This window comes from Ornithorhynchus anatinus, chromosome 2 (assembly GCF_004115215.2).
Source record: "Ornithorhynchus anatinus isolate Pmale09 chromosome 2, mOrnAna1.pri.v4, whole genome shotgun sequence".
NCBI classification, from domain to species: domain Eukaryota; kingdom Metazoa; phylum Chordata; class Mammalia; order Monotremata; family Ornithorhynchidae; genus Ornithorhynchus; species Ornithorhynchus anatinus.
Window position 1 is genome coordinate 163,531,120 of NC_041729.1, and position 20,965 is coordinate 163,552,084.

Genomic DNA, 20,965 nt, shown 5'->3' on the forward strand with positions numbered 1-20,965 from the left:
TTCATTCCTTTAACACCAACCTAATCACTCTCTTCTATCTCTTCTATCTCACCCCCCCACCCCTTGCCCTCATCCCGCCTCTGGTCTGGAACTTCCTCCCCCTTCATATCTGACAGAGCATCACTCTCCCCAACTTCAATGCTTTAGAGAAGCAGCATGGCCTAATGGAGAGAGCATGGGCATGGGAGTTAGAAGGACCTGAGTTCTAATCCCAGTTCTGCTAGTTGTCTGCTCTGTGACCTTGGGCAAGTCACTTAGCTTTTATGTGCCTTAGTTATGTTATCTGTAAAATGGGGATTAAGACTGTGAGTCCCTTGTGGGACAGGGACTACGTCCAACCCTAGTACAGTCCCTGGCACGTGGTAAGTGCTTAACAAGTACCACAATTATTATTATTAGTAGTATTATTATCACATCTTCTCCAAGAGGCCTTCCCTAAGCCCTCATTTCTCCTACTCCCTCTCTCTTTTGCATCACCTATGCACTTATTGAAAATTCAAACAAAATTCAAAATTCAAAGGGCCTTCAAAATTCATCCCTCCCTCAGCCCCACAGCACTTATGTTCATACCCATAATTTATGTAATGTCTTCCCTTCTAATTATGGTAGTAATAATTATGATACTTAAGTGCTTGCTATAAAGCAAGCACTGTTCATTCATTCATTCATTCAATAGTATTTATTGAGCGCTTACTCTGTGCAGAGCACTGTACTAAGTTCTTGCAATGTGCAATTCGGCAACAGATGGAGACAATCCCTGCCCAGTGATGGGCTTACAGTCTAAACGGGGGAGACAGATGGCAAAGCAAAACAGAACAAAACAAGAACAAGACAACATTATCAAGATAAATAAAATCAAGGGGAATTACACCTCATTAACAAAATAAATAGGCTAATAAATACTATATACAAATGAGCACAGTGCTGGGGGGGGAGGGGGAGGAGCAAAAGGGGGGGGAGGGGAGGTGAGGGGGAGCAAAGGGAAAGGGGGGCTCACTCTGGGAAGGCCTCCTGGAGGAGGTGAGCTCAGTAGGGCTTTGAAGAGGGGACGAGAGTTAGTTTGGCAATGTGAGGAGGGAGGGCATTCCGGGACAGCGGTAGGACATGGGCCAGGGGCCGACAGCGGGATAGGCATGAACGGGGGACAGTGAGGAGGGGAGCGGCAGAGGAGCGGAGTGTATGGGGTGGGCAGGAGAAAGAGAGAAAGGAGGTGAGGTAAGAGGGGGCAAGGGGATGGAGAGTTTTGAAGTCAAGAGTGAGGGGTTTTTGTTTCGTACGAAGGTTGATAGGCAACCACTGGAGGTTTTTGAGGAGGGGAGTGACATCCCCAGAGCATTGATGATAATGATCCGGGCAGCGGAATGAAGAATAGATGGGAGGAAGGGAGATCAGAGAGGAGGCTAACACAGTAATCCAGTTGGGACATTATGAGAGCTTGAACCAGCATGATATCTGTTTGGATGGAGAGGAAAGGGTGGATCTTGGCGATATTGTACAGGTGAGACCGGCAGGTGTTGGTGCCAGATTCGATGTGTGAGGTGAATGAGAGAGCTGAGTCAAGGATGACACCAAGGTTGTGGGCCTGTGAGACCAGAAGGATGGTCGTGCCGTCCACAGTGACAGGGAAGTCAGGGAGAGGACAGGGTTTGGGAATGAAGATAAGGAGCTCAATTTTGGACATGTTGAGTTTTAGATGGCGGGCAGACATCGAGGTGGAGACGTCCTGGAGGGAGGAGGAGAGAACAGAGGAGGAGATGTAGATTTGTGTGTCATCTGCGTAGAGATGATAGTTGAAGTCGTGGGAGCGAATGAGTTCACCAAGGGAGTGAGTGTAGATGGAAAACAGAAGAGGGCCAAGAACTGACTCTTGAGGAACCCGTACAGTTAGTGGATGAGAGGGGGAGGAGGAGCCCACGAAGGAGACCGAGAATGAATGGCCAGAAAGATAAGAGGAGAACCAGGAGAGGACGGAGTCTGGGAAGCCAAGGTGAGATTAGTGTGGAGGAGGAGGGGATGGTCGACAGTGTCAAAGGCAGCTGAGAGTTCGAGGAGGATCAGGATAGAGTAGGAGCCATTGGATTTGGCAAGAAGGAGGTCATGGGTGATCTTTGAGAGAGCAGTCTCGGTAGAATGGAGGGGATTGAAGCCAGATCGGAGGGGGTCCAGGAGAGAGTTGGAGTTGAGGAATTTAAGGCGGTGAGTATAAGTGACTCGTTTTAGGAGTTTGGAAAGGAAGGGGAAGTGGGGTGGAGAGAGGGTTTTTTTAGGATGGGGAGACATGGGCATGTTTGAAGGCAGATGGGAAGAAGCCGTTGGAGAGTGAGTGGTTAAAAATAGAAGTTAAGGAGGGGAGGAGGGAAGGGGAGATAGTTTTTATAAGGTGAGCGGGAATGGGGTCCGAAGCCCAGGTGGAGGGGGTGGCACTTGCGAGGAGGGAGGAGATCTCCTCTGAGCATGCTGCAGGGAAGGATGGGAAAGTAGGGGAGAGGGTTGGGAGCAGGGAGGGGATGGAGAAGGGGGAGGGATGACCTTGGGGATCTCACGCCTGATTGTGTTAATTTTCGTGATGAAGTAGGTGGCCAAATCATTGGGGGTGAAGAGTTCTGGTGCAGAGAAGCAAGATGGCTCAGTGGGAAGAGCCCGGGCTTGGGAGTCAGAGGTCATGCGTTCTAAGTCCGGCCCCACCACTTGTCAGCTGTGTGACTTTGGGCAAAGTCACTTCTCTGTACCTCAGTTACCTGATCTGTAAAATGGGGATTAAAACTGTGAGCCCACATGGGACAACCTGATCACCTTGTATCCCCCCCAGCGTTTAGAACAGTGCTTTGCACATAGTAAGCGCTTAACAAATAACATTTAGAGAAACAGCATGGCTTAATAGAAACGGCATGGGCTTGGAAGTCAGAGGTCATGGGTTCTAATCCCAGTTCTGCCACTAATCGGCTGTGTGACTTTGGGCAAGTCACTTCACTCTCTGTGCCTCAGTTACCTCATCTGTAAAATGGGGATTAAGACTGTGAGCCTCATATGGGACAATGTGATTAACTTGTATCAACCCCAGCGCTTAGAACAGTGCTTTGCACATAGTAAGCGCTTAACAAATACCATAATTATTTTTATTATTAGATACCTGTTAATCAGTTTGGCCACAGTCAGGTTGGACACAGATTGGACACAGTCCCTCTCCCTTAAGGGGCACTCAGTCTTAATCCCCATTTTACAGATGAGGTAACTGAGGCATAGAGAAGTGAAATGACCCACCAAAGGTCACGCAACAGAGGAGTGGCGGAGCCAGGATTAGAACCCAGGTCCTTCTGACTCCCAGGCCCGGGCTCTGTCCACTAGAATTGTAAGCTCCTCTTGGGCCGGGAACATGCCTGCCAACTCTGTTGTGTAGTACTCGCCCAAGAGCTCGGTTCAGTGCTCTGTAAACAGAATGTGCTCAATAAATACCATTACTTGATCGACTGGGACAGAGACTGGTTATCCTTCATCTCCCCCAGCGCTCCGCACTGAGCAGACGGTTAACAGATACCCCAAGGAGTTGGTCATCGTTGCTGACCTCTTGTCCCTGGTCCTTTTTCTCTTCCAGTTATTTGAAGGGCTGAAGGCGTATCGAGGGGTGGACGAGAAGATCCGTCTGTTCCGCCCGAAGCTGAACATGGACAGGATGCTGCGGTCGGCCGTGAGGGCCACCTTACCTGTATGTACCTTCCCTCAATCACCCTACCCCCTCCTACCTCACCTCGCCGCTCTCCTACTCCAACCTAGCCTGCACACTTTGTTTCTCCAGTGCCAACTTGCTCACTGTACCTCCCTCTCGTCTGTTTCGCCAACGACCTCTCGACCCTCCCTCCTCAAATCCGACAGACGATGACTCTCCCCCACTTCAAAGTCTTCTGTGAAAGCCTGTCTCCTCCAAGAGGCCTTCCCTGACTAAGCCTTCCTTTCCTCTTTCCCCGTTCCCTTCGGCGTCTCCTTGACTTGCTCCCTTTATTCATCCCCCTCTCCCAGCCCCACAGCACTTATGTCCATATCTGTCATTTATTTATTTCTCTTCACGTCTGCCTCCCTGCTCTTGACTATCAGCTCACTGTGGGCAGGGAGTGTGTCCATTTATTGTTCTCTTGCCCTCTCCCAAGTGCTTAGTACAGTGCTCTGCACACAGGAAGCACTCAATAAATACGATTGACTGACTCTTTTTCAACATGAGGCTCAAGGTGCCCTTCTTGTCACCTGGGCTGAGGCGGGGGTGGTCTCAGAAACCCTTGGAAACTACCGACCGTGTGTTACCGACCGTGTGTAAGATCATCTCATAGGAAATTAGACATGTTAGATCACATTGTGGAACTTTCAAATGACTTCTACTTCTGAATAATCAGAACCATCCTCTTTATGGGCAGGGAACATATCTGCTAATTCTGTTGTATTGGACCCTCCCAAGCGCTCAGAAGGCTCAAAGTCAGCACTTATATTCTTAGCTGTAATTTATTTATAATAATATCTTTCTCCCTCTCTAGATTGTAAACTTGTTGTGGGCAGTGACTATGTCTGCTATATTGTTTTGTTGTACTGTCCCAAGTGCTGATTACAGTGCCCTGAACAAGTGCTCAATAAAAACCATTGATTGATGGATGAAACCAATCTATGGGAAGCCCCGCAGATTGCCCCAAAAGTTACATGGCCGAAGGTCATAGTTTCCATTTTTATTACCGTTTCAGCTTATTAGTGGAGGAATTCTTCTTAGGCCCCAAATAATCTCTTTAAATCTCTCTTTCTCATCTCTCATTCTCTCTCTTTCCCTGCCATCTTGCTCCCTCTTTTACCCACGAACATAATTCACAAATTTCGACCTCACTAGCATTAAAGCGATCAGCTTTGACTGTTTGGGAAGAAGACAGATGAGCCGTGGTATTTAATTAATCAATCAGTGGTATTTATCAAGTGCTTACTATGTGCCAGGCCCTGTACTAGGCGCTGGGGGAGGTACAAGCTAATGAGGTCAGACACGGTCTGTTGGTTTAGAGCTAAATCCCAAGATCCTTTGCTGTGTTTGACATTGCTCCTCCTGAAATGCCATATTTAAAGGGAGATCTTCCACATCAGTGTCCATCACATCAGTGATTCCCCTGATTGTGGTCTTCCCTCCTTGCAGGAATTTGACAAGGAGGAGCTGCTCCAGTGTATCGTCCAGCTAGTCAAGGTGGACAGAGAGTGGGTGCCCCACTCCACCGCTGCCAGCCTCTACATCCGCCCCACGCTCATCGGCACCGAGGTGAGAACCGCCGGATCTTTCACTGACAGGGATAAGAATCGGTAGGGAGAACGAGAAGCAGCGTGGAGAGAGCACAGGCCCGGAAGTCAGAAGGTGCTAGGTTTAATCCCGGCCCCGCCATTTTTCCGCTGTGTGACCTTGGGCAAGTCACTTCACTTGGGGAAGCAGCGTGGCTCAGTGGAAAGAGCCTGGGCTGCGGAGTCAGAGGTCATGGGTTTGACTCCCAGCTCTGCTGCTTGTCAGCTGTGTGACTGTGGGCAAGTCACTTCACTTCTCTGGGCCTCAGATACCTCATCTGTAAAAAGGGGATTAAAACTGAATCCCCCCAGCGCTTAGAACAGTGGTTTGCACATAGTAAGCGCTTAACAAATACCACCATTATTACTTCACTCTCCCTCATCTGCAAAGTGGAGGTCAAGACTGGGAGCCCCTTGTGGGAGGGGGAATGTGTCCCACCCGATTAGCTTGTATCTACCCCAGCACTGTTAATCAGGTTGGATACAAGTTAATCGGGTTGGAAACAGGTCCTGCCCCACATGGGGCAGGTCTTAATACCCAATTTACAGTTGAGGGAACTGATACCCAGAGGAGTGAATTGACTTGCTCAAGGTCACCCAGCAACAAAGGAGAGAAGCCGGGATTAGAAACCAGGTTCTTTGTCTCCAAGGCCCATGCTCTATCTGTTAGACCATGCCTCTTCTCTAACTTCTCTTTCTCTCACTTTTCCTACTGTAAAATGGGGATTCAGTGCCTGTTCTCCTTCCCACTTAGAGTGTGAACTCCATGTGGGTCAGGGGCTGTGTCTGACCTGATCAACTTGTGTCAGGACCAAGGGGTCCAAGATCACAGGGTTGGAGGTCTCTCGGTCTCAGCCAGCCCACCCCAACTGTCCTTGGGCTATTCAGAGTCTTCTCATTCATGCATTCGTTCATTCAGTAGTATTTATTGAGCGCTTACTATGTGCAGAGCACTGTACTAAGTGCTTGGAATGTACGAATCGGTAACAGATAGAGACAGTCCCTGCCCTTTGACGGGCTCACGGTCTAATCGGGGGAGACGGACAGACAAGAACAATGGCAATAAATAGAATCGAGGGGAAGAACATTCATTAAAACAATAGCAAATAAATAGAATCAAGGTGATGTACATCTCATTAACTAAATAGGGTAATGAAAATATATACAGTTGAGCGGACGAGTACAGTGCTGAGGGGAGGGGAAGGGAGAGGGGGAGGAGCAGAGGGAAAGGGGGGAGAAGAGGTGCCCCTCAACTGGAGACTGTCTGCTCCTTGAGGGCAGAGATCATGCATGTTCACTCTACTGAACTCTCCCAAGCACTTAGTTCAGTGCTCTGCCCGAAGTACACTGTAAGCTCCTGGAGGCCAGGGATCATTTGAGAAGCAGCATGGCCCAGTGGCTACAGCATGAGCTTGGGAGTCAGAGGATGTGGGTTCTAATCCCAGCTCCGCCCCTTGTCTGCTCTGTGACCTAGGGTGAGTCAGTTGACTTCTCTGGGCCTCAGTTACCTCATCTCTAAAATGGGGATTAAGTCTGTGAGCCCCACGTAGGACAACCTGATTACTTTATCTACCCCAGCCCTAAGAAGAGTGCTTGGCATGTAGTAAGCACTTAACAAATACCATAATTATTATTATTATTTGTATTCACTCTCTTGTGCTCTCTCAAGCACTTAGCACAGTGCTCTGCACACAGTATACTGTAAGCTCCTTGAGAGCAGAGATCTCCTCTACCAAGTTTACTATACTCTCCTAAGCCCTTAGGACAATGCTGTGCACACTGAAAGCCATCAAATCCTAGAAATCAGGGATTACCTGCTCTAAATCTATCAGTCAATCAATCGGTGGTATTTATTAATCCTTTACTGTGTGCAGAGCACTGTCCTGAGCACTTATCTATTGTTCTCTCCCAATTAAATCGTCATAAAACTATAAAATAGTCCTGGAAGGCTGAGAGAGTATTATTTTCTGCACTTCACCAATCAGCAGATGACAGGGAGAGAGCTGACTAAAATGTGGTATAAAACTGCAAGTCTCTTGTCAGCTTTGTAAAAGAAAGTCAATAAATTGAACCATTCAACCTAGGCAGTTATTGTCTTCAGAAGTGGAGCTGGCTCTCCCTATCCTCTATGCCCCTGCAACAAAGCCACAGGAAAGTACTTAGTTTAATCTTAATTTCCTGTGGTAATAGGGTGGAGAGATAATTCACAGATAATCCCCAAACCTAATTTAGCTAGCACTTTCTGGCTTTCTTCCTCTCTCCCTTTGTAAGCATTTCACCACTAAGCAAAATTGCCCCCAGATGATTTTCATCTCTTTTACAAATCTCCCTCAGCAGCTCGGTGTGCAAAAAGCGGGAAAGCTGGATTGAGGGGGAGGAAAAGGACAAGGAGCAATTGGATAACCAGCACTCCTCTTTTGATGGTATTTATTAAGCATTAACTCTTGGCCCCTCAGCCCCCCTTCCCTTTTTATAATAATAATAATCATCTTGGTATTTTTTAAGTGCTTACTATGTGCCAGGCACTATACTAGGCGCTGGGGTGGATACAAGCAAATCAAGTTGGACCAAATCCCCCAGATGAGGGAACTGAATCAAAGACAAGTTAAGTGATTTGCTCAAGGTCACTCACCCTGAAAGTGGCGGAGCCCTGATTTTTCTTTACCTATTTTTCAGTGATGTCACATAGTAAATAGCAGTAGCAACGGCAGCCGCGGTGTTTAGTGAGTGGCTGCTTAGGAGAGATCATCAAAGCACAGGCACCCTCCCTTCTCGCAAAGAGTTTACAACCGAATGGGGAAGCCAGGCCTAAAAATAAAAATCAGCAAGCAGTGGAATCAGAATGAGGGAAAACATTCATCCATTCAGCCAATCATATTGATTGAACATTTACTCTGTGTAGAGCACTGTACTAAGCACTCGGGAGAGTTCAACACAACAATAAACGGGCACACAGCGATAATTTTGTTTGCTTGTTTTTATGGTACCCGTTAAGCGCTTACTTTGTACCAGACACTGTACTAAGTGCTGGGATGGGTACAAGTTAATCTCTTTGGACACAGTACCTGTCCCATGTGGAATAAGAGGCAAAACAGTAGGCAAAACACACGTTGGATCCCCGATTTAAAGATGATTTTGAGCCCCGTGTCAGAGAGAGACCATCTAACCCGATGAACTTCAGAAGCAGCGTGGCTCAGTGGAAAGAGCACGGGCTTGGGAGTCAGAGGTCATGGGTTTGAATCCCGGCTCTGCCACTTGTCAGCTGTGTGACTGTGGGCAAGTCACTTAACTTCTCTGGACCTCAGTTACCTCATCTGTAAAATGGGGATGAAGACTGTGAGCCTCACGTGGGACAACCTGATTACCCTGTATCTACCCCAGCGCTTAGAACAGTGCTCTGCACATAGTAAGTGCTTAACAAGTACCAACATTGTTATTATTATTAACTTGTGTCTCCCCAGCATTTAGAACAGTGCTTGGCCCATAGCAAAGACTGAACAAATACCATTATTATTATAAGGTAATCAAGGCCCAGAGAACTGAAGTGACACGCCCAAGGTCACCCAAAAGGCGAGTGGCAGAGCCGGGATTAGAACCCACGTCCTCTGACTCCCAGGCCTGTGTTCTAGCCTCTAGACCACACTGCTTCCATCAAATGTACCTATATAAACCAGTGCTGTGCCTCAGGTGATGGATCTAGAGAAATATAAATAGCGTGTAGGCGTCACACCTTGCCAAATATTCAATTTTCTTTAATTGGAGACACTAACCTTTCTGTAACTCATTATTTCCTCATAATTAGTCAGTCATGGTAGTAGTAAAAGTGAGACCTAGCCAATAATGTGTTCTTGCCAGTAGTAGTAATAATAATAATGCTGGTATTTGTTAAGCGCTTACTATATGCCAAGCCCTGTTCTAAGCGCTGGGGTAGATACAAAGTAATCAGGTTGTCCCACGTAGGGCTCACAGTCTTCATCCCCATTTGACAGATGAGGTAACTGAGGCCCAGAGAAGTTAAGTGACTTGCCCAAGGTCACACAGCTGACAAGCGGCAGAGCTGGGATTAGAAACATAATAGGAGTAGTAGCCGTAAGTTCGTTGTGGGCAGGAGATATGTCTGCCAGCTGTGTTCTATTGTACTGTCCCAAGCACTTAGTACAGTTCTCTGCACACAGTAAGTGCTCACTAAATTCCATTGATAGGCTGATTGATTGCACGCATGGCCTAGTGGAAAGAGCAGGGGCCTGGGAGTCAGAGGACACAGGTTCTAATTCCAGCTCCTCCACGTGTCTGCTGTGTGACCTTGGGTAAGTCACTTCACTTCTCTGTGCCTCAGTTCCCTCAGGTGGAAAATGGGGATGGAGACTGTGAGCCCCATGTGGGACAGGGACTGTGTCCAACACGATTGTCTTGTATCTATCCCGCTGCTGAGAACAGTCCCTGGCACATAATAAGCACTTAAAAGATACCATAAAAAAATACCACCCTTATCAGGGGAAGGCTCAGTGGCAAGAACATGGGCTGAGGAGTCAGAGGACGTGGGTTCTAATCCCGACTCCCCCACTTGTCTGCCGTGTGACCTTGGGCAAGCCACTTAACTTCTCTGTGCCTCAGTTACCTCATCTGTAAAATGGTCATTAAGACTGTGAGCCCCTCGTGGGACAACCTGATTACCTTGTAACCACCCTAGCGCTTAGAACAGTGCTTGGCACATAGTAAGCGCTTAACAAATACCATCATTATTATTATGATTAAGGCGATTTGGCTCTACTGGGCCACCTAGTGGACGCAGTCCATTTCTGCAGTCATATTCTGGGCCCGAGGACACAGGATCCTTTGGGGCCAATTTGCTCAGTTTTTCTTTTTTTTCTCTTTTATGGCATTTGTTAAGCGCTTACTATGTGCTAGGCACTGTTCTAAGCACTGGGGTAGAAACAAGTTAATCAGGTGGGACACAATCCCTGTCCCACAAGGGGCTCACAGTCTCCATCCCCATTTTCCAACTGAGGGAACTGAGACCCAGAGAATGATGATGATATTTAAGTGCTTTCTTATGTGCCCAGCACTGTTCTAAATGCTGGCTTAGATACAGGGTAATCAGGTTGTCCCCCATGGGGCTCACAGTCTTAATCCTTATTTTACAGATGAGGTAATTGAGGCACAGAGAAGTGAAGAGGCTGGCCCAAGGTCACACAGCAGACAAGTGGCGGAGCTGGGAGGAGAAGCCAGGTCCTTCTGACTCCCAGGGCCGGGCGATAGCCACTAGGCCACACTGCTGGGTTCGTGGCAAATGGCGAATGAACGCGAAGACTAGTAATAATAATAATAATAATGTTGGTATTTGTTAAGCGCTTACTATGTGCCGAGCACTGTTCTAAGCGCTGGGGTAGACACAGGGGAATCAGGTTGTCCCACGTGGGGCTCACAGTCTTCATCCCCATTTTACAGATGAGGTAACTGAAGCATGGAGAAGTGAAGTGACTCGCCCACAGTCACACAGCTGACAAGTGGCAGAGCTGGGATTCGAACTCATGACCTCTGACTCCAAAGCCCGTGCTCTTCCCACTGAACCACGCTGCTTCTCCAGCGGGGGGCGGGGGGGTCTCTTCAGTCTGTTGTCCCCACACTCTCCCTTCCCCCGCAGCCTTCTCTCGGAGTGAAGAAGCCCACCAAGGCTCTGCTCTTTGTCATCCTGTGCCCGGTGGGGCCCTACTTCGCCAGCGGCAGCTTCAACCCCGTCTCCCTATGGGCGAATCCCAAGTACGTCCGAGCGTGGAAAGGAGGCACCGGGGACTGCAAGATGGGCGGGTAAGAGACTGACGGATCGACACTGCCTCTTCCACGAGAGGTCCCTCCGTCCTCATCAGCAACGGCCGGTTCCACGTCCTTAGAAAGCCCCGATTAGGCCTCCGCGATGACGGCTCATGAGGAGGGGCCTAACGGCAAAGGGCTACTGAAGGGCGGGCAAATGGCAGCACGACTGGGACAGGGAAAGGGACTTGGAATCTGACAGGATTGGAGCTCTCACTAAAAAAATTCAACCTGAAATTGCTCCCACAGGGGCTTGTCACTTTGGGTGCTGGGACCGGAGGATTTGGAGGGAGGAGGAGAAAGAGGAGAAAGATGAGGAGGAGCAGGAGGAGGAGGAGAGATGAGAGTGCCTGATTCCCAAGTGTGGTCTCTCTGGTGACTGTAGAGAGTGCCCCTCATTGGCTGTTGACTCCAGGACCATCACTCCCGGGCGTCCCTCATCTCCCTCACTGGCTGGGTGAGGCTGGCAAGATCATGCCTACCAACTCTATCGGACTAACCTTCTCACTGCTGTCCATCTTGTCCATCTCGCCACCCACCTCTCACCCACATCTTGCCTCAGACCTAGAATGCCCTCCCTCCTCATAGCCGACAGAAGATGACTCTCCCCACCTTCAAAGTCCTATTGAATAATAATAATAATAATAATAATAATGGTATTTGTTAAGTGCTTAGTATGTGCCAAGCACAATTCTAAGCACTGGGGTAGATACAAGGTCAGGTTATCCCGCATGGGGCTCACAGTCCTAATTCCCATTTTACAGGGGAGGTAACTGAGGCACAGAGAAGTTCAGTGACTTGCCTAAAGTCACACAGCTGATAAGTGGCAGAGCCGGGATTAGAACCCACGACCTCTGACTCCCAAGCACGTGCTTCTTCCACTGAACCATGCTGCTTCTCAAGGCCCATCTCCTCCAAGAGGCCTTCTTTGACTAAGCTCCACTTTTCCTCATCTCCCACTCCCTTCTGCATCACCCTGACTTCTTTCCTGCATTCATCCCCCCTCCTAGCACCACACCACTTATATGGTTCTCTGTCACTTATTTCTTTCTATTAATGTCTGTCTCCCCCTCTAGACTGTAAGCTCGTTGCAGGCAGGGAATGTACTAAGCGCTTGGGAAAGAACAATACAACAGTGAACAGTGACATTCCCTGCCTACAGTGAGGTTACAGTCTAGAGCAAGGGAGACAGACATCAATACAAATAAATAAAATGACAGATAAGTGCTATGGGGCTTGGAGTGGGAAGAGCAAGGGGAGCAAGTCAGGATGACACAGAAGGGAGTGAGAGATGAGGAAAAGTGGGGCTTGGTGTGGGAAGACCTCTTGGAGGAGATGGGCCTTCAATAAAACTTGGAATCGGGAGAGAGTAATTGTCCGTGGAATTTGAGAGGGAGGGTGTTCCAGGCCAGGAAAAAGATGTGGGCCGGCGGTTGGTGGCAAGACAGTCGAGATGGAACCACAGCGGACAGGTTAGCACCAGAGGAGTCAAGTGTGCGGGCTGGGTTGTAGAAGGAGAGAAGCCAGGTGAAGTAGGAGGAGGCAAGGTATTGGAGAGCTTTGAAGCCAATGGTGAGGAGTTTTTGTTTGATGCGGAGGTGGGTGGGCAACCACTGGAGTTTTTTGAGAAGTGGGGTGAATAGGCCTGAACGTTTTTGTAGAAAAATGATCCAGGCAGCAGAGTGAAGTATGAACTGGAATGGGAAGAGACAGGAGGCAGGGAGGTCAGCAAGGATGCTGATGCAGAAATCCATGTGGCATAGGATGTGTGATTGTACTAACATGGTAACCGTTTGGATGGAGAAGAAAGGGTGGATTTGAGTAATGATGTGAAAGTATTTAGTGACAGTTTGAATATGCAGATTGAATGAGAGAGAGGAGTCAAGGATAACGCCAAGGTTCCGGACTTGTGAGTCAAGGAGGATGGTGGTGCCGTCTACAGTGATGGAAAAGTCAGGCAGAGGACAGGTTTGGGTGGGAAGATGAGGCGTCGAGCCCCATGAGGGACAGGGACTGTGTCCAACCCGATTACCTTATATCTATCCCAGCGCTTAATATAGAGCCTGGCACCTAGGAAGTGCTTAACAAGTACCATAAAAAAAAGATAATAATGAAAGGTGTCAGAGAGTTTCTGCTATCATATTAATCAGACCACAAGTGACCTTTTTTTAAAAAAAGCAGGGGGCAGGGCCGTGTCTTCCTTGCAAATTCCTTTCTGTACCTTTCCTCCCTCCTTCCCTCCCTCCCCCGGTATGTTCTCCTCTGTCAGGGAACTCCCGGGGCCCGAGCAGGGGGAAAAACGGAGGACCGGAGCCTGCGCCAGTGTCCAGGGCTTCCCGGAGTCTGCGAGGACCCCAACGGCACGGTCTGTGTCTTCCTCCCCGCCTCCTCCTGCAGCTCTCGCCCTCTTCCCCTTCCGGCCCCAAAACTCCGCTCAGGCACCACCACCACTTCCCCGCCTCGCCTTACCCCCTTCTTTCCTCCCTCAGCTTTCCTTTCACTTCCACCCAACCCTCCCACTGCCACCCACTTAAGGACAAAATAATTTATAATAATAATGACATTTAAGTGCTTACTATGTGCCAGGCACTGTGCTAAGCACGGGGGCAGAGACAAGCTAATTGGATTGGACAAAGTCCCCGTCTCCCATGGGGCTCACAGCCTCTATCCCCATTTTACAGATGAGGAACTGAGGCCCAGCAAAGTGAAGTGACTTGTCCAAGGTCACACGGCCAGACGAGTGGCGGAGCTGGGATTAGAACCCTGACCTTCTGACCCCCAGACCCGTGCTCTAACCACTGTGCCGTGCTGCTTCTCTAACAGACCAAGCTCCTGCATGTGTTTGCGTGTGTGTGTGTGTGTTTGTGCATGTGCATGCGTATGCAGGCACATGGGGGTGGCCTTGGGTTTCCACCCCCAGATTCCCAGATCCGTAGTCCATCCCTGCTTTGCCCTTTCCCAGCTCAGCTTGAGTTTTTCCTGTCGTTTCACCTCAGAGTTTCCCTTCTCCCACATCTTCCTCCCCCTCCCCAGACTGTGATGTTGTAGAGAAGCAGCACGGCCTAGTGGCATGAGCACTGGCTTGGGCATCAGAGGATGTGGGGTTTAATCCTGGCTCTGCCACACTCTGTTGTGTGACCTCAGGCAAGTCACTTCACTTCTCTGGACCTCAGTTCCCTTATCTGTAAAATGGGTATGAAGACTGTGAGCCCCATGAAGGACAAGGACTGTGTCCAACCTGATTATCTTGTATTCATTCAATAGTATTTATTGAGCGCTTACTATGTGCAGAGCACTGTACTAAGTGCTTGAAATGTACAAATAGGTAACAGATAGAGACAGTCCCTGCCCTTTGACGGGCTTACGGTCTAATCGGGGGAGACAGACAAGAACAGTGCCTGTCACATTGTAAGTGCTTGATAAAAACCATAATTATTATTATTAGGTACTTGGGACCACAGAATGCTGAGGAAAGTCAGTAATTGAATGCTTACTGTGTTCAGAGCGTTGTACTAAGAACTTGGGAGAGGACAATGGAACAATAAACAGACATTTTCCTTGCTCACAAGGAGCATTCTAGAGGGGGAGACAGACATTTAGAGAAATAAATAAATTACCTGTGAAGCTACCTTTTCCCTCTAGACAGGAAGGCTGTTGTGGACAGGAAACGTGTCTGCTAACTCGGTTGTAATCAGTCTATCGTATTTATTGGGTGCTTATTATGTGCAGAGCACTGTACTAAGCGCTTGGGAGAGTATAATACAACAATAAACAGGCACATTCCCTGCCCACAGGGAAGCAGCATGCCCTAGTAGATAGAGCATGGGCCTGGGAGTTAGAGGGTCATGAGTTCTAGTCCTGACCCTGCCAGTTATCTTCTGGGTGACCTCGGGCAAATCACTTCACTTCTCTGGGCCTCAGTTCCCTCATCTGAAAAATGGGGATTAAGACTTTGAGCCCCACCTGGGCCAAGGATTGTGTCCAACACGATTATCTTGACTCCACCCCGGTACTTAGAACGGTGCCTGGCATGTAGTAAGCGCTTGACAAATACCTTAATAATTATTATTTCCTGTCTAGAGACTCTCTCAGATGCTCAGTTCAGTGCTCTGCACACAGTAAGTGCTCACCAATGCCACTGACTGATTGACTGATTTGTCAGTAGCAGGGCCAAGTGGAAAGAACCCAAGCGAGGGAGAGGAGAGGAGGGAGCTGAGGAGCCAGGATTCTTGCTGCCCTAAATAAAGTAGAAGAAATCCCCAGGCCCTGGGGCTTGCCTGCCCATCTGTGTCTAGGACTGGCAGGGAGAGGAGGAGGAGGTGGCCTCTCTTTTTATTAGAAAATAAATGAAAGCGAAAGCCTGGGCTTTGGGGTTTCTTGGGCCCGTGGTTATGATGAGCCGGGAGAGGCGGGGGTGGGTATGCATTTTATTTAAATAAAAAAAGAAAATAGATTCCCCAGTGCTGGGGCTTCCCCGGTCTCTGGTTCTGAGTAGTCGGGAGAGGCAGGGTCGGGCATTCATTTGATTTAGGAGAAGCAGAGTGGCTTAGTGGAAAGAGCCCGGGCCTGGGAGTCAGAGAACGTGCGTTCTAATTCTGGCTCCGCCATTTGTCTGCTACGTGACCTTGGGCAAGCTGTTTCACTTCTCTGTGCCTCAGTGACCTCATCTGTAAAATGGGGACAGAGACTGTGACCCCCAAGTGGGTCAACCTGATTACCTTCTAACTATCCCAGTGCTTAGAACACTGCTTGGCACATAGTAAACACCTAACAACTACCATTATTATTATTATTATGATTTAAAAAGAGATAAAAAATAAATTCCCCAATATTAGAGCTTCCCAATCTCTAGAGAGGGCTGTTACAGGGAGGAAAGTGGCATTCTTTTAACTGAAAAATAATAAAGAAATGAATCTCCCGGCACTGGTGAGTTTGGGTTCTCTCCCTCCCAGGCACCGGCTCCTATCCGCTCTGGGTCTCTCCACCCTCTCTCCATATATTTCTGTGTTTCTCCACCCTACTCTGTTTCTCTCTGCCCCCTGGTTCAGAGCAGTTCAGTGCTCTGCACACAGTAAGTGCTCACCAATGCTACTTCCCTGTGGGTATTAAGTCCTTGAGAGAATACAATATAGTGTGGCTTAGTGGAAAGATCATGGGCTTAGGAGTCAGGAGTCGTGGGTACTAATCCCGGCTCCACCCCTTAGCAGCTGTTTGACTTTGGGCAAGTCACTTCACTTCTCTGTGCCTCAGTTATCTCATCTGTAAAATGAGGATTGAGACTATGAGCCCCATGTGAGACAACCTGATTACCTTTTCTTTACCCCATTGCTTAGAACAGTGCTTGGTACATAGTAAGCACTTATACCATCATCAAAATCAGTTTGACAGATGAGGAAACCAAGGATCCCAGAGAAGTAAAAAGATTCTCCCAAAGCGGCACAATAACACTTTGGCCGTCTTGGGAGTCGAACCCAGGGCTCTTGACTTTCAGTTGAAGACAAACGACCTTCTAGACTGGAAGCTCGCTATGGGTAGGGAATGTGTCTGTTCATTTTTTTATTGTACTCTCCCGGGTGATCATACAGTGCTCTACACATAGTAAGTGCTCAATAAATAGCATTGACTGACCGACTGACTTCCCAGGATCTCCTGGACTCGAATGAACTGTGATCCCAGGGTTCCTCAGCCCTCTCTGTGTCTCTCCACACCCTCTCTGTGTCTCGCTGCACCCTGGGAGCAGGGGGGTGGGGAGGGGAGGAAGGAGAGAGAGTTGAGGTTCCTGTTGGGACCTCTGGTCTTCATCATGTAAATCGGAATGGGTTTACTCTGTCCCCCGATTCTCCCGTCCATCCTGTATTTTTTTAATGGTATTTGTTAAATGCTTACTATATGCCAGGCACTGTCCTAAGCGCTGGGGTAGATGCAAGGTAATCAGGTTGGACACTGTCTTGTCCCACATGGCACTCAGAGTCTTAATCTCCATTTTACAGATGAGGTCACTGAGGCCCAGACAAATGAAGTGACTTGCCCAGCAGACAAGTAGCAGATTCAGAATCAGAACCCAGGTTGTTCTGACTCCCAGGCCCGGGCTCTATCGCAGTGCCTGGATGTTTAGTTCTTCAACGAGAACTGGTTTTGCTTCACATTTTAAGTAGAATGGATTTTCACTAGCCTGTAAGCTCCCTGTGGGCAGGGATCATGTCTACCAATGCTAATAATAGTAATTATGGTATTTGTTGAGTGCCTATTATTTGCCAAGAGCTGTACTAAGCACTGGGGTAGACATACAATCATCAGGTCTCACAGTCTAAGTAGGAGGGAGAATGGGTATTGAACGCCCATTTTACAGATGAGAGAACTGAGGCACAGAGAAGTTAAGTGATTTGCCCACAGTCACACATCTGACAAGTGGCAGAGCCTGGATTTGAACCCATGACCTCAGACTCCTAAACCTGTGCTCTTTCCACTTGAGCCATGCTACTTCCCTTGCCCCCTCCTACCTCACCTCACTAACTCTCCTACTCCAACCCAACCCGCCCACTCCGCTCCTCTAATGCCAACCTACTCACTGTCCCTGCATCTCGTCTATCTCGTCGCCAACCACTTTCCCACATCCTCCCCCTAGCCTGGGCCTCCTCCCCCTCCATATCTGCCAGTCCACCACTCTCTCCTCCTTCAAAGCATTATTAAAGTCACATCTCCTCCAAGAGGCCTTCCCCGATGAGGCCCTCTTTCCCCCAGCTCCCTCTCCCTTCTGCCTCATCTCTGCATTTGGACCTGTGACCTCTGGGCATTTGATATTTGCCCCACCCTCAACCCCACAGCACTTACTTTCAATTATATGTTCTAAATTCCTTATTTTTATTAATGTCTGTCTCTCCTTCTGGACGTAAGCTCGTTGTAGGTAGGGAACATGTCTACCAACTCTGTTATATTGCACTCTCCCAAGTGCTTACTAATAATGCTTTGCACATAGTAAGCTCTCAGTAATTATAATTGATTGATTAATTGATTGTACCGAGTACTTAGAAGAATACAGTAATAATAGCATCGGTAGACACATTCCCTGCTCACAAGGAACTTACAGTCTAGAGGCTGATACAGACAGTAATGTAAATGAGTAAATTTTGGATAAGTGCTGTGGGGCTGAAGGTGTATAATAATAATAATGTTGGTATTTGTTAAGCGCTTACTATGTGCAGAGCACTGTTCTAAGCGCTGGGGGAGATACAGGGGAATCAGGTTGTGCCACGTGAGGCTCACAGTTAATCCCCATTTTACAGATGAGGTAACTGAAGCAAAGAGAAGTGAAGTGACCTGCTCATAGTCACACAGCTGATAAGTGGCAGAGTGGGAATTTGAACCCATAACCTCTGACTCCCAAGCCCGGGTTCTTTCCACTGAGCCACGCTGCTTCTCTGGAAGGGCATAAAGGGTGCAAATCCAGGTTCCAGGGTAGCACAGAAAGGAGCGAGACAACAGAGAGTGAGGGCTTAGACAGGGAAGGCTTCTTGGAGGAGATGGGATTTTATTATTCCTTCATTCGGTCGTATTTATTGAGCGCTTACCGTGTGCACAGCACTGTACTAAGTGCTTGGAAGAGTACAACAATAAACAGACACATTCCCTGCCCACAATGAGTTTACAGGTTAGGGGTGGGGGGAGACAGATAATAATATAAAGCACTAACCTTCTTTTTCTTCCCCATTCTGAGCTCCTTGATGTGGACTTTAGTTACGCATTAAATTACTGTGATGTCTTTGAAGGTGGTACTTGTTAAGCACTTAATATATTCGAAGCACTGTTCTCAGCTGGCGGAGATACAAGTTAATCAAATTGGGCACAGCCCCAGTCTCACATGGGGCTCACAGACGTAATCCCCATTTTACAGATGAGGTAACCGAAGCCCAGAAAAGTTAAGTGACTTGCCCAAGGTCACACAGCAGACATGTGTTGGAGTCAGAATTAGAACTCAGGTCCTTCTGCCTCCCAGGCCCGTGCTCTATCCGTTAAGCCAGACTGCTTCTCTCTCAAGCGCTTAGTCCAGTGTGCACACAGTAAGTGCTCAATAAATACCACTGATGGGTTGATGGATTGTTTGAACGCTGGGTGGGAATTGGAAACGGACTAGCAACAGCCCACGTCTGCTGAGATGGGAAGCCTGCCTAATAATGATGTTGGTATTTGTTAAGCGCTTACTATGTGCCGAGCACTGTTCCAAGCGCTGAGGTAGATACAGGGTAATCAGGTTGTCCCACATGAGACTCACAGTTAATCCCCATTTGACAGATGAGGTAACTGAGGCACAGAGAAGTGAAGTGATTTGCCCACAGCTGACAAGTGGCAGAGCCCGGGATTCGAACCCATGACCTCTGACTCCCAAGCCCGTGCTCTTTCCCTGAGCCACGCTGCGTGCCTTAGACACGTTTCAGTTGAGAACCGACCAGAGAATAGAATTTGCTCAGAGAAAGCCCGTCTTCTTCCGGAGAACTCTTTGGGAAGCCTATCAACCAATATTTATAATTATCTTTATAATCGTGTGTGCATGGGTGTGGGAGTGTGCGTGCGTGTAAAAGAGAATTGAGATCGGTGGTGTCAAGCCGAAACCATTTAAATGACAAGGATGAAGCTGGTGATTTTTTTCTATTCTGTTTTGAAACTATCGTCGCTATGCGCCTCAAAGTTCATTTGCATTTTGGGGGAGCAGAGGAGAAACCCAGCCTGATGACGCTTCCTGTGTTTCCTCTTTCACAAAAGGAATTATGGTTCTTCCATTTTCGCCCAGCGAGAAGCTCTGGATTATGGGTGCCAGCAGGTTCTGTGGCTCTATGGAGATGACGAGCAGATAACCGAAGTCGGGACGATGAATCTTTTTCTCTTCTGGGTAAACGAAGATGGAGGTAACGTGAGATTTCAGCTCATCGTTCTTCTTCGGCTTTCCGGGTTGGTCGAGGCCTTCGTACTTTTGGTGACAGATTTGGTTTGCCGTTGACGTCTGGTTGAGCTCAGTTTTCCGCAGAGCTGATGAGAATGCCTGCCCACCTTTGAATTTTTTGTAGAAAAGGAGAGTTTGCACCCTATCGATCGATCGATCAGTCGTATTTATTGAGCATTTATCATGTGCAGAGCAGCGTGTGTTAGCGGATAGGCCATGGACCTGGGAGTCGAAAGGACTTGGGTTCTAATCCCGGCTCCGCCACTTGTCTGCTGGGTGACCTTGGGCAAATCACTTCACTTCTCTGGGCTTTAGTTGCCTCATGTGTAAAATGAGGATTAAGACTGTGAGCCCCACATGGGACAGGGACTGCAACAGAACTGATTTGCTTGTATCCACCTCAACACATAAAGAGAATGTGATACAGTGCATTAACACCAATAATGATAATAATAATAACAATGATAGCACTATTAAGATTTACTAAGTGTCACACTGTGCTAAGCACTGGGGTAGATACAAAATAACCAGATCAGATACAGTCCCTATCCCACCTGGGGACCACAATCTAAGGAGGGAGAACAGGTTTTTAAACCCTACTGAACAGATGTGGAGGCTGAGACACACAGAACTTCTGTGTGTTACGTACTTTGGCCAAGGTCACTCACCAGGCAAATGGTGCAGGGGAAATTAGAACGCAGGTCCTCCTATTCCCAGGTCTGTGCTCTTTCCTCTAGGCCATGCTGCTTCTTGCCTGTGCTGTGTGACCTTGGGCTAGCCACTTCACTTCTCTGGGCCTCACTTATCTCATCGGCAAGGTGGGGATTGAGACTGTGAGCCCCACGTGGGATTGGGACTGTGTCAATCTTGACTATCTTGTATCTATCCTAGCAGATACCATTAAAAAAAAAAAGACAGGGGCAGGAT

At 48.2% G+C, this 20,965-nt stretch overlaps 1 protein-coding gene across 2 annotated transcripts in view; it reads left to right on the forward strand.

Annotated features, from left to right (window-relative positions):
• BCAT1 (branched chain amino acid transaminase 1) overlaps positions 1-20,965 on the forward strand; it is a 63,807-nt gene that overhangs the window by 22,163 nt on the left and 20,679 nt on the right. For both annotated transcript variants that reach the window (XM_029058749.2, XM_029058750.2), the window contains exons 4-7: positions 3,593-3,703; positions 5,156-5,275; positions 10,937-11,100; positions 19,861-20,003. In XM_029058749.2, the coding sequence (XP_028914582.1) occupies positions 3,593-3,703; positions 5,156-5,275; positions 10,937-11,100; positions 19,861-20,003 (538 nt within the window). The remainder of the gene's footprint in view (positions 1-3,592; positions 3,704-5,155; positions 5,276-10,936; positions 11,101-19,860; positions 20,004-20,965) is intronic.